We start from the raw sequence: 13,895 nt of genomic DNA on the forward strand, positions 1-13,895 counted from the left end.
ATGTTAACAAAGATACATGCATTCAGACATGTCCGTGACGACAGACAAACAATTAGATGAGGGCGCCATGGATAAAAAAATCAGTACACAAATTGATGAAAGGCCGTTTATGAAGGAAACCGAATCAATATAACTGTGGAAGATTTGATCATGGAAGTAGGTCCGTGATTTGATCTATATATAGAGATAGCCACATGGATATTGCTGTCACAATAAAAGCAGGATTTGAGAACGGTTTCTTTCCTGAACATGTAAACTTAGAATGACTACATTTTTTATGTCAATTAAATCACGTAATTATGATATTTAATGGAAGCACAAGATTTGTCACTCTGTAGAATAAACAATAATTATATATTCCAATTTCTCGATCGTGCACGCGCCTCTTTTAAATTTAAGACGTTCTGTAACCAGATTACTTTTTTGCTCTTCATGAGCCACCCATCCCCCACCTCAAAAAAGAAAAGAAGAATAAAGGAATGGACAAAGAAAGGAAAAAAAATCAAATAAAACACAACATTACAAAACGAAACGAATACAAAGAATAACAAACCTACAAGGTAATTAAATGTATACATGAAGAGAAAACTGAGAAACATGGATAGAACATCATTGCAGCTTTCTTTCGAATAGGCCGTATGAAGGTTATCCACACAAGCGCAAGCCATCATGGAAAAAAGGGATTTTCAGAGACCGAACAACTAGGTTGATGGCCAATAACTGTTCTTCTGTTTAGTAAATTAATTGATCATCCCAAGGGATCTAGGACAATTACCAGCAGGACAAATCCCCCCCCCCCGAGGACAATTACCCCCGAATAAATATTATTCCTTTGTTAAAACCAACTTATTTTCAGGGTGGACTTCCCCTTTAATGAACAGGGGGTAATTTTCGGGGGGGGGTGACCTCGGGGATGGGGGAGGGTTAATTTTCAGGGGGGAGGGGGTTATTGTCCTAGAGGGGGTAGTTTTCCGGGGGTGATTTTCATTGGGGGAGCAGGTGATTGTTCAGGGGGTAATTGTCCTGATACGCATCCCAAGGATTCATTCCCATATATATATATATATATATATATATATATATATATATATATAATTCAATACAGTGGCGTAACGTGCAATTTTATGGGGTGGGGCACTAGCTGATCTTTATCGGTTCTTACAACGAATTTGCGACGGACCTGACAGAGTCTAGCAAAGTCTTGCAGGGAAGGGAATGGGGGTTGTGGGGGGGGGGGGGCGTTGCCATGATGAGAGATGTCGATGTTTCCTTCTCACATCACCCTCTCTCTCTCTTCCCCATAGGGAGGTGGGAAGGGGGGGGGGTAATTAAGAGGCATGCTCATTATCAGCGGCATATTCTCTTAAATTAGAAACTAATCACTTTCCTTTCCCTTGAACTCTTCCTTCCTTCCGTCATTTATCACTGTTCAATGTGAGAGTTATCTCTACATTTATTTCAGGTCAGACAAGTAAACTCTTATTCCATGTATATGTTGCCTTTATCACGCCATCAATCCAAGAATAGGACACATGGCGCCCCGATTGGCGCCCCGATTGGCGTCCATCCATTTCTCATGTTTTTATAGCGATATGCCGCTTGGCCAAGAGATATCAACATGAAACATTATGCATGTCTATATTATTTAATATGTTCCATGTTTGTATTAATTGCATAATAAAGGAACCCCGTGGAAGGGTTTAATGTATAATTAAAAGTAGGATAAGTAGGTGATCAGTATCAAAATGCGTGTACAGTCTTAGTTTCTAATTGGGTAATCATTATGCATATTTAAGCCATTTAGGCTAGGTAACTCTTTAACAGCGTAGGCGACATCGACCAAAGGTGCGTTAAACCATGTTTACACAATTGGCACACAACTAAACAAGCAGAAGGAACAAAGGTCAAATCGACAACGTAATATTGGGATAGTACAAATCTACAGAAAATGTTGTGACCACGCCTACCTAACCCATCAAACTTGCCAAGTTTTAAGTCTAACTTCAAAGTGACCATATCATTCATGTCCAACATGGCGTTACCGGTCAGAAACTCTCGTCTCGTTCTTGTGCTTACCACTATCTTACTGCAGTTCATAAGCTCAAACGTTCACGCCTATCCAGACGGGGCGCCAAAGGAGGCCTGCGCCGATGCTGCCCCGCAACACCACACGACGGATGGGGAAATCATCGAGCCGCACGAAGGACCTAGCCCCTATTCATTCACTGTAGATTCAAAGGAATATAAAATCGGTCACAAAATTACAGGTGAGTCCGGAAGATAATTCACCCCCTGTTCTTCATAAATTATCTAATAAGTCGATTGGTAGCCTATAGTATAGGTCACATTCGAAAAGCTTTCCCGTGTTGGTAGGCTTATTTAACATGAATTTTAAATTAATTTGGGAAAGAGAAACATATATTAAAAGATAAAGATTATTGAAAAGTATAAGATAAAGCAAGCACCCATCGTTTAACTTTAAAACTTCAAAAGCAACATCCACCAAAATATGCATGTAGTACTAGTATAGGTATAAAATATATTTCGATTAGCTATGATGTACATGCAGACACGCAGACACAAAATCAATGCTTATAATATATTTCAAAATGTACATTCATATTAGTACATATATGTATTTATAAAGTATAGGTCTGTATATACATGTACATACCTTTCTTTAAATGTACTTTTTTTTAAGGGGGTATTTGAGAAAAAAATCTAAGGGCGGAGTTCACACCAGAAGACCTTATTAACTTTACAGGATCAATGATAACATTTAATTTCCTTACATGAACTTTTACTGTTCGGTACTCGAGATTGCCTCCCATTGAAATGCTCCTTCCTACAAAATAAGTCATAATTTACATAAAATCTATCGACTCTTCGAGATTGCCCGGCGTTTAATCACTTCTTCATATAATACGAGCACACCTTCATTATCAATGACACTGGCGTAATGATGGGGAGGGGGGGGGGGGGGGCAAATAAAATAATTCAAACGGGGCTTATTTCTAATTCGATACCTGTGATTTACAAATTTTGCTGAAATGACATGATTTTACGTTTTGTCTTCTGCCGCCCCCTCCCCCCCCCCCCCCCCAAAAAAAGTTTTTTTTCTCATTACGCCACTGATTAATGGCATATGTTTTCTATGTTTGTTATCCAGAGTCCATGCAGACTATGGTGACTTGACGAATGAAGATAGTCTTATAGTATATTTTTGTCATTTGTCATTTATGTAGATAATTTGTAACGAGCTATTATGACGATCGTCAATTTTGTCAAAATTAATAAGAACAGAAAGGTTTTGAATGGAGGTAGTTGTTAGAATACGAAAAAAGCTCTTTTTATATTACGCTGCTGCCTGCCGCGGTCCTCGCTATGGTTTATAGACGGGGCTATAGACGGCCTTTGTTGAGTTTGAATGAGATGCCCACTCAGTCTAGAAGATGTTTGACATTATACGCACTTACAATCAAATAATCTGTCATTACATAACCGTTGCATTGTACAGAGTCAATAGCGGGTCGCTTTATCTGAAAATCAGACTAGCGGCAGTATTTGTGTCGTAATATCGCGAAGTCATACCAAGGAGTTTTAAGAGATGGAGTCATGTCTAGCTCACTCCCTTTGTACTATGTCCGATGCCGCCAGGAGAAAATATGTCAGGCATGTGCTTAATTGGATCTTTATGCAGATACGTAGACAAAAGATATCTGCCTAGCTGCAAAGTAACGGGCCACTTTTAAAGGGAAATATGCTTTTGTAATAATAATTACTCTTCGCTACCATAATACGAGCAGTACACAGTGCCTACCTTTACAGGAGACAAACGAAAGGAAATGGAGCAAAATTTCCTGAAATATTAATCAAAATTACTCGACTGGGCATGGGTGGGCACTAATCTGACTAATCTAACATCTTAAAGAACTGTATTTGAACAATTTTCGTGATCCGGAAGTAATCGGAAAAGTGTCAAATTGCAGGTTTAAGATAATTTGTAAAATATTACTATTTTTCACCAATTAAAACTGCTATTATATAATGTAAGCCACTTTCTTAACGCAATTAGGCTTTTGTATGTTGGTGCAATGATGTTGGTGGCTTCGTACCTCGGACATCAAAGGTAACAGCACACCTGTATAGATTCTATTATGCAACCTTAGAAAACTGCAGCTGCTTGAAATTATTTGTTGCCAGTTGGGACTTCAGATCTAAAAAAACTCCTTGGTCATACCAATAGGTACACGTAATATGCCTACCGGGGGGTTGGGGAGGGGGGGGGGGGGGAGTATCCGTTATGGAATAGTGAACTCTCGAAAATATATCTTCAAGTTTGAAGAAGAAAAAAAAAATCGTATGAGGGACACTTACACGTTTTTCTTTTCATACTCGATGCGTTCTTATAGAATGCCAGATTGGATATGGCAGGGATGGGCACATAGCCCCTCTGCCCCCTGGATCTGTCATCGGGTGTCGGGGCTGTTTGTCCGGAACGAAGTTGTCCTATATAGAGTGTATTGTCCTGAAGGAAGTCGAGGAATAAGCTTAAGAATCTATGATCGACCCTTCGGACAATTTTAATGAACATGGTGCAGTCTCCGTTTTAGAACCCAAATCGATCATTCAACCCTACATCTCGTTAGCAACCTCACTTTTGTTATGATATAATTTGCCTATTTTCTTTCGATGTTTTGTTTCTTAAGCTCTATTGTGTTTTTTTTATTTTTTATAGCGTTATTACTTTTCGTCGAGTATAATGCGATGTGTCCAGTTTCTATCCATCATATTTCTATTTTTGTTTTGTCTTCATTTAATTTAATCGATAGTCCTAATATGTCAGGACTATATTTCAATAAATGTGTAGAATTTGAAATCCATTACTTATTATATTATAGGTCTATGATTATGAACATTGTCTAGTTGTACCCCTTGGTTCACTGTGCTTGAAGATCCTATTAGGTCTTTACCGAAATTAACTTCTTCTCTTTTCTCAATTCTTCTTGCTTTTAACAGTTACTATCGAAGGGAGTCAAGCATATGGCGGGTTCCTGATCCAGGCCCGATCCGTTGGAGGCCAGGAGCCCGTTGGGCACTTCTCGTCCCTACCGGATAACGCTCAGCTTCGTGGATGCATGACAGAGGATGATGGTGTCACCCACACAAGCCCAGACGACAAACTACCGGGCATCATGTTTATGTGGCACACCAAGAAGGATGTAGGCACAATCGAGTTCTTGTAAGTGTTGCCATCTTATGGCCATCAAGTTTTTTTTGTTTGTTTTTGTTTTTGTTTTGTTTTGTTTTTTGTTTTTTGTTTTTGTTTTTTTTTGGGGGGGGGGGGGTTGTCATAAGGCTTAAGAAACACGAAAAATCTGAACTGCTGCAGATCATATTTTTCAAAAGTACTTCCGAGATCCGAGAATCATTGTTCAAAATGATGGATGAGAAAGTTTGTTTATATAGCCGACATGTCTCTTGCTCTTCGTATACAAGTCATGTATTATATGCGCATTGTTCGATCTACTTGGTTTGAGATTTCTCAATAGTTTCCTTGTCTAAAAGTTTATCCGATGCTTCTTATTTCCATTTCATAATCCTTATTCAGTCACATTCCTCTTCTCTGAAAATTAACGTCGCCTTCAACTTCCTCGATGGAAGATTATCATCCTACCTTTGAAGTTTCTCATCCTATTGTTTGTCCCCTTTTTGTATCTCTCTTCTCAATTTCTAACTTTTTTCTTTCTTGAGAATGTTCTATATTTCAGTGGTTTTTTATATTCTATTTTAACATTCATCAGTTGTATTGCTTTCTATCCTTCACTTGGGAGTTATAATGTGTGATTCCTAATTATTTTCTCGGATTTTAAGAACTTTTTGTATTATGTCTTACGATATCATTCCTAACAGCGGTACTGTGGCGCAAGATCATGATGTCTTCTGGACTGAAATCAAGTCAAGCGAGATTCAACATAAAACAGGTGAGAAATATATTCCCTCCAAAGATCTAAATGAATCAACTTTGGGTACCTAGCGATGCTTGGGTAATAGTAAATGTTTGGTCCTCAGGAAAACTGTTTATACTGTTTAGGCTACACTTTGTAAACAAACACTGCAATTATTTATTATTAGTAGTATAGGATGTATTATTGTTACGCAAATCTTTTTTTTAATTTTTTGTTTAGTGTAAACGAAGAAACCAGCAGATCAGGCTAAGAGGGTCACTGTACAATGTAAGACTCAGGTTACCAGTAAAACAAGATTTTCAGTAATGATACGTGAAATATGAAAAATAGTCTCAAACCTCCTTGTTATTGTAATATTTATTATTATTAATTATTTAAGGCTAAAATTAAGTTGATATTATTGTTTTGTGTTTTGTTGTTACTGTTATTATTATTATTATCATCAACATCATCATCTCCATGCAGTCCGTATATGAAATAATTCCATTTTATTTACATCTTTTCAATTTGTTCGCTTATAGAGTCTAAAATTCGTCATCTCAAGTTTGACGCCACGGAAGATGAATTCCACCATCTGGAGGACAAGGCGACGTCGGCATGGAAAACTCTGCTAAGAAATAGAACCATGGCTTTAGAAGACCTCTATCGAAAACATCGGCAGCTACATAATTAGAATGACTAGGACGATTGTATTATATTATCACAGGCGAATATGCAAAAATATATATAAAAAGGGGGCAAAGAAAAAGGATAATGTTGTAGCGCAAACGTTATGCGTCATAAGTATTTAAAAATTATATTTACGTTGGCTATCCAACACTACTCGTACGTTTCACCATTTCCATTATCAAGCAAGTAGTGTAATATGTAGCATGAGAGAGAAAATGGCTTACGGGTATTGTGAAGAAGAAAAAGATCCATTTTAAATTCATGGTAAATTATGGAAAGCCTTTGCATGCCTTTGAATTAAAAGCAAAATCTACGCTTTTAATAAAAAGATGGTTTTCGATAGCTTCCATACGAACGATTACTCCTCTGCATTGTTGCTGATCCATAAGAGCTTCCCGAAATACGTATATGGAATAACTTCAGATTTAATTCAAAGACAGGATATACTAGTCCGTGGTTCCGGAAAACAAGAATAACGTTTTCCTCAATGGGAGCGTCTCGATCTTGGAAAATACGTGAAAAGGTTTTTTATTTGCTTTCGATTGGGATGAAAGGGGATGATTTTGCTTTTCTTGTTCCTTCCACCCCCGTCAAGAAGAATGATATATTTTAACATCACTGGACAGCATTCCAACAGGCCTAAAAGTGTAAAAGTGTCTATAATCAAAACTTTGAACATTTTATTGTATGTAATGATTGAAAGGACGCTATTTTATTTTGTATAACTACTTAAGTGTTTTTTTTTAAATTATATTGCAGAGATAACTTTATCGTACAATTCAACTCAAGGAAGAGATGCATCAATTTTTTTTTATTTTATCAATCGAAACGATCGTCATCTGTTTTATGACTGGTTATGATGAAGGCATGTTAACTTATTTGCAGTTTTTAATCTTGATTAAAGACTCATAAGATTTGTAATAAACTTATAATAGATACAAAAGCAAACGCTGTGATTTATTTGATATTTGTATTACTTTCCTTGTCACATGTATGTGTTGTTTTGTTTCACAAAGACCATTTTTTTTTGTGTTTCTCTCTGTGTGCCCCTCTCTGTATCGTTTAGGGTGTTTCTCTTTGTTGCTCCTCCATCTCTCCTTCCTTTTACGAATACCGATCCCATATCTCAAAAAAAAGTTTGTAGAATTAATCGCATGAACACAAGTCATGTACATTTTGATCTTGTGATCAGTTGTTATAGCACTGCTATATAGAATCTTTAGTAATGTTAGGTCTTTCTCAGATAGAGGTTTAGATATGGTACTTTGGTTTTACTTGACTGCTAAGAAGGCATGTATATGCTTGTCAGTAAGAAACCAGGAGCCAACGTCTTTAAGTCCTCCCCATGGGCCATGGAAATAAGGAATAAAGTCTTGTCAATGGACGCGAGCCAATCGACTTGGTTCGAATCTGGGACCTCTCAGTTAACCAGACCATGCTCCATCACTGAGCCATAGCGCCTTCTCAGAATGCTTATGTAACATTTCAAATGTTGCTAGCCTCTGGACAATGATATTATTATGTACCAGTGACAAGCGATTCAACATTTAAATGCCCGAAGTATAATTGGAAATATGGATAATTATGAAAGATAATATTATACGAGGTAAAGGCAAAGATTGGTGGTTGTAGGCTCCATAGTGAAATACAATTGTCTGTAAATTGTTCATAAGAAAGTGAATCATCCGGCACTAGTAATGATTAAATCAGTCATAGTGTCATGGTCGAGTGGTTTAAGGCGCTTAACTGGATATGCGAAGGTCGAGGGTTCGAATTCCGACACGGCACTAATATCCTTTGGCAAGATATTTACCTGCATTTGCTACTCTTCACCCAGGTGTTAAATGGGTACCCGTATAGGATGCGAAAGCATTATGGTTGGACGAGCAAGTGTGCGCTCGTAAAATGGCGACTGGCTGGAATGCTCCCCAGGGAGTGGAAAATTGCATACATTGTGTGCGGGTACGCCTGAATCCGATGACCGGGGTGATAATGTATCTGTAAAGCGCTTAGGCACATCGTTGGATCGATGTATTGAGCGCTATATAAACATGGAATATTATTATTATTATTATTCAGAGAGAATGTATCCCGATGCATGTCATGCAGAAGTTTAAATGGAAGAGCCATATAATTTCTACTAAGAATTAGGGGCGGATCTGAGATTACACAATACGAAAGATATCTAACTTTTTCTGAAATAAAATTGATAATTCAATTTGTCGGTGCCAATCTACGCCTAACAAAAATAAGTAAAAAGAGAAAGACAAAATATTAACAGAAATGTTTTTTCTCGATAAAATGAATACATTACTATTGATAAGGGACAGGTAGATCTATTTTTGTTAAAGAATATGAAAACAGCATGTAAAAAAGAGTGGTAGCAACATATAGGTCAGGGTGACAGAAGTGAAATGCCACAATGATGCCCGGATTCGTGTGCCCCGAACATGCTGCTCCCAGTACATAATAAATATCTTTAAAATCTTTACACGAAACATTTGTACATAAATGAGATTTACGTCACATAACTAAAATAACAAAAAATTAATTGAATGTCCGTCAAAACAGAAAGTCTTCTTTTTCCCCAACGGTTTAAGAATAACAATGGTCATGTGACAACGGAATTATACATAACAGGAAGTACAATGACATATTAACATTACATGTGATAACAAAACAGGAAGAAAAAAAAGTTACAAACCTATGCATTTCAGAAAAATAATACAGGAAATGGAAATTCATCTCAGATATATACCCTACTATAAATTTGTGAATAAACAGAATGCATATATATATATATATATAATATATATATTTATATTCATATGAGTTGTTGGACACGTGATCCGATGACGTCATCATCCAGTGAGTTTTTATTAAATTATAAATGTGCAAATGATGTCAAAATTATGTTGTCTTGTATGCAAATGAAATTTATAATAGTTTATATATGGTTATTATATATTACGGGGAAATGTTCCGCCCTGACATATCTAATTAGATTAGTGAGTAATGCAAAGTGAGTAACTTCGCACAATTTTTCCCCCGTAAATTGCGAATGTGAGAGCAGTTGATACATGAACAGTTCTAGCTATCCTCAGTATAAATCATTGGTTTCATTATACGAAGAGAGGCGTCAAACTACCGTCTTAACATAATGAATTAACGCAACTAATATTCAACCACTTCATCCTTCCTTCCTAATGTATTCTTTAAATTAACAAGCTACATAACAGTACAGAAAATAACTACTAAAATTGTACTGACATTATTAATTTCATAAACACAACGTCACAGGCGTTCGTCGATCCAACAGAGCAACAATACGAAGAGAGGACCAGAAACTACGCCCTCTCACGTACATTGCCTGGCGAAAATCATCCGACGACGATGGAAAACGCCATAAAAACCAACAACAACAAGAAGTTTTTTCATAAACGTATGACATTACAGCAATGTGCGATTAAAATTTGCGTGCACAAACACGACCAACAAAATGATGTTATCCAATAGATTTATTACGAAGAAAACACAAAGTAATCTAGTAGTTTCCTTGGAAGAAAATCCGCTGATGCCAATAAAGTTAGAATAATTTTTCTTACCTCTGTTCACGAAATGATCGTGGCAATATGGTTTTATTCTTGATTTATATAGTTCATGTCTTCTTAGCATTTTATTGATCAATATATATGATTTTTTAAGATTACTCAATAAAGTTATGAGAACATTATACACGGTTGCCCATAAAGTTGGAATAATGTTTTACTTATCTGTTTTTTATGAAGTGATTATTACCAAATGATTTATTCTTGATTTATAAAGTTCTCACAACTTTATATTGATCAATCAAAAGACTCACATATATGGATCAATACAGTAATGAGACCACATAAACTTTATCTATCAAGAAGAAACCATATCGACACAATGAATTCATAAAAGAGATAAGAAAAGCTTGTCTGTGTAGATTTGTGTCAGCCAAGAATAAACTATATTGTCACAATCATTTCATGAAAAGAGGTTAGACAAAATGATTCCAATTTCATGTGCAACCGTGTTTAGTGCGGTATTAATTATTAGTCAGGGAGTAGAGCTCATCTATCACCAGTGGCATATTACCTCTTATCTGAAATTGAATTAGATGTTAATATTTACGGAGCGTGATGTTTGTGTTATGCAGCCTCAATTATAGATATTATTGAAAGCATTTGTGAGTAAACAGTGAGAATGGTGTGCGTCAGTCTTTTGCAAATTAAATTTAAAAAGGTCGGACAAATCAATGGGGAAAAAAATGAATTTCATATTTTTATTATTTTGTTACAAATAAATCATTACATAATTGAACACGAATTGGGAAAGGGCAAAAATTACCAGATATCAATGTCAAAGAGGTATGTTTACTTTGTATTTCTTTTAACTGGTTATGCTTGGTCTAAGAAGACGTTTTGATGGACGAGTCATCATAGACCGAAAATATCAAAAATAATGTTATATATGTGATCGTGTTTTGGGAAAACTAGATTGAAGGTCATATCATTTTTTTCTTGCTACTAACTTCATAACTAGGCAATCTCAAATGAATTATGACCGACATCATTTCGTTTATATCAAGATATCCAAATGTAAGCTATAATGTACCACTCATTACTATGTTTACTATGTTACTATGCAATAAACTTATAATTATTATTTTCAAAAAGATATCCAACTAGCAGTACCTTACATGTAGACACTCAGATAAGAAGTAATGTAACCATCATGGGTAATATACGAGGCTGTGGTAGGATACGAAATTTCCTAGTAACAAGAAATGTATTTTGAAATACCGTTTGATTTCTTTTAAAAATATATATGACCGGGTATACTTATTTCTTTTAACTTCTAAAAAAACAGTGAAATAAATGATAAAATAGACTGGGAAGATAATTTGTCCATGAACCGATGAAGTGGCATAATCTTCTTACAACCTAAACAAATATTTTGCCCAAGTGCACCAGACACGCTTGAAACGAGATAGTTCACGCTGCTGCACTATTACTGGAAAGCAAGGTTAGTCGGCGAATGGCCCTAAACACAAATATAGAATTCTTACATTGTCATGACGCCCTTGTCTATGCAGATATTTGTATCATACCAAACAAACAAAGTCGGTTTAATCAATTATAACACTGGACTTTGAACTAGAAGTCTATGTAAGCTTCAAACACTGTGCAGCTAGTGAATGTTGACAAAATGTGCAAATAGTGAAATTTCTCTCTAAATACAGGGTGTCCCTTAAAAAAAATAAAAAAACCAAGGTTGTTGATAAATTTCTTAAGAATTTCTCATCATTTTTTATTAGTTTGTACATTGTTGGAAAGCTCATTTTCTCTTCTTTCGTAATGATATCAATACCAGAAGTCACGTTTAACCGATTTCAGACTGCCTGAAGTACAAGTGCATCAGGAACGCAATAATATTGTCCAAAATAAGCGAATGACGCCTATCAAAATTGGGTTCATGTTGCTTTTTAAGAAAAGAAGGGGTATGGAACTATTTATCAGTGGAAATATATATCATCTAAAAGTTTATAATCTCAAAATCATAATCACTTCGTAATGGCACCATAATCATGATGAAGAATTACTCTGGGAACGAGCGGACACACTTTTTAACGGGTCTGCCAAAATGACATATGTTCAACTGCATCGTTTTGTTTGTATTAAACAAAATTGTACGTGCTTAATCATTTGCAAATTATGCTACCTGCTCACTCATGCCTGATCCTTCCATTATGACTATTGTTTCATATGAAAGAAGAGGAAAGGAGTTTTTCAATGATGTTTTAGGTTTAAATGTTTGATTATTAATTTCATATCATTGTACTATATCATTTCAAAACCCTAATGACCCAAACGTAACAGCCATCCACTTTTTTTTTTTAGCAATTGGGTTTCTGACACTGTCACTTTGGGCTTTCTGAAATTAGTCATGCGTGACTTCTTGATCATGATTTGGTGTCATAAGGAAGAAGAGAAATCGAGCTTTCTGATCATATATACATTAACCGAAGGATAATTTAAAAATTATCGAGTTATTTAGCACTTAAACTTGGGTTTCATTTTTGTTCATACACACCTTGAACGACGAATAATCGTCAAATTCTAATTGCATCATTTTTTTTGCTTAGTGAAATCACGTAGACAAAAAGTAAACTAAAAAGCCTGCCATTGACAGGTGCATGAAAAATATGGGCGTCGGTAAGTGGGGGTGTATAGTCCCCCCCCCCCCTCCTCCCCCACCTCGCCGCTATATTTTGTTCATACACTCCTTAAACTACGAATAATCGTCAAATTCTAGTACATCATTTTTTTGCTTAGTGAAATCACGTAGACAAAAAGTAAACTACAAAGCCTGCCATTGACAGGTGCATGAAAAATATGGGCGTCGATAAGTGGGGGCATAAGGTTCCCCCTCCCCCACCTCACCGCCATATAGAATCAGTCATGGGCGTAGATCTGTAATTGATACCTATTGTTCAGGGGGTGATCTATTCATTCATCCCCCCTGAACAATAGGTATTACGTAAGGATTGACACCCATATAAGCAGTTATGCTCAAAGATAGGGAAATAAGTTCCATTCAATGAATATTCGGAAATGTCGTCGTATAGCAAAAATGGCTGTCATTTTACCACACTAATAAGATTACCACACTATGACAATGAAAACTATTTAACCTAGACCTCTTTTGTGAATATCCACCTGTGAAACGAACGCGTCAGCAGAAGCAAACATACACCCACACCCGCTTTGTATGAAAATGAATGCCGTACATGGTACAACGTCCTTTTCTGAGTTGACCTTAATGTTACTAAATGAATAAGGAAATAAAACTCAAAGAATATAATAATAAAGTCATGCTCGATTTACAACAAAACTTCCTGTGTTGACATTGATTCCACTAAATAAATAGGATAATCAAACTGAAAGTATAGAATAATAATTTCTTACCTGATTTACAACATACCCATTATGCTAGTCACATATCCTTTGATGAACAGATAATCAATATTACTAGATAGCTACTAAGTTACATTGTAAAGATTATCAAACTTTAAGTTTAATAAACTTCATTGTTTCTGTTATTGATCTTGTTATGATCATGTCATATATCTCTCATTTGCTTCAAGTAATTACCTTAGTCAACTTCATTTTCTTATTACCATACACTTATTGATATTTGATCATTTATATTGAAAAAATGAAAAAAGAT

The 13,895-nt window shown here is 35.8% G+C and overlaps 1 protein-coding gene across 1 annotated transcript; it reads left to right on the forward strand.

Annotated features, from left to right (window-relative positions):
* Positions 1 to 1,854: 1,854 nt before the first annotated feature.
* Positions 1,855 to 7,586, forward strand: LOC575068 (putative defense protein 3). Its single transcript, XM_775485.5, has 4 exons — positions 1,855 to 2,267; positions 5,020 to 5,242; positions 5,914 to 5,984; positions 6,491 to 7,586. The coding sequence occupies exons 1-4, from the start codon at positions 2,024 to 2,026 to the stop codon at positions 6,640 to 6,642; spliced, it is 690 nt and encodes a 229-aa protein (XP_780578.4). The 5' UTR covers positions 1,855 to 2,023; the 3' UTR covers positions 6,643 to 7,586.
* Positions 7,587 to 13,895: the final 6,309 nt, after the last annotated feature.

The sequence above is a fragment of the Strongylocentrotus purpuratus genome, unplaced genomic scaffold, assembly GCF_000002235.5.
Source record: "Strongylocentrotus purpuratus isolate Spur 01 unplaced genomic scaffold, Spur_5.0 spur5_scaffold_11, whole genome shotgun sequence".
Taxonomy (NCBI): Eukaryota; Metazoa; Echinodermata; class Echinoidea; order Camarodonta; family Strongylocentrotidae; genus Strongylocentrotus; species Strongylocentrotus purpuratus.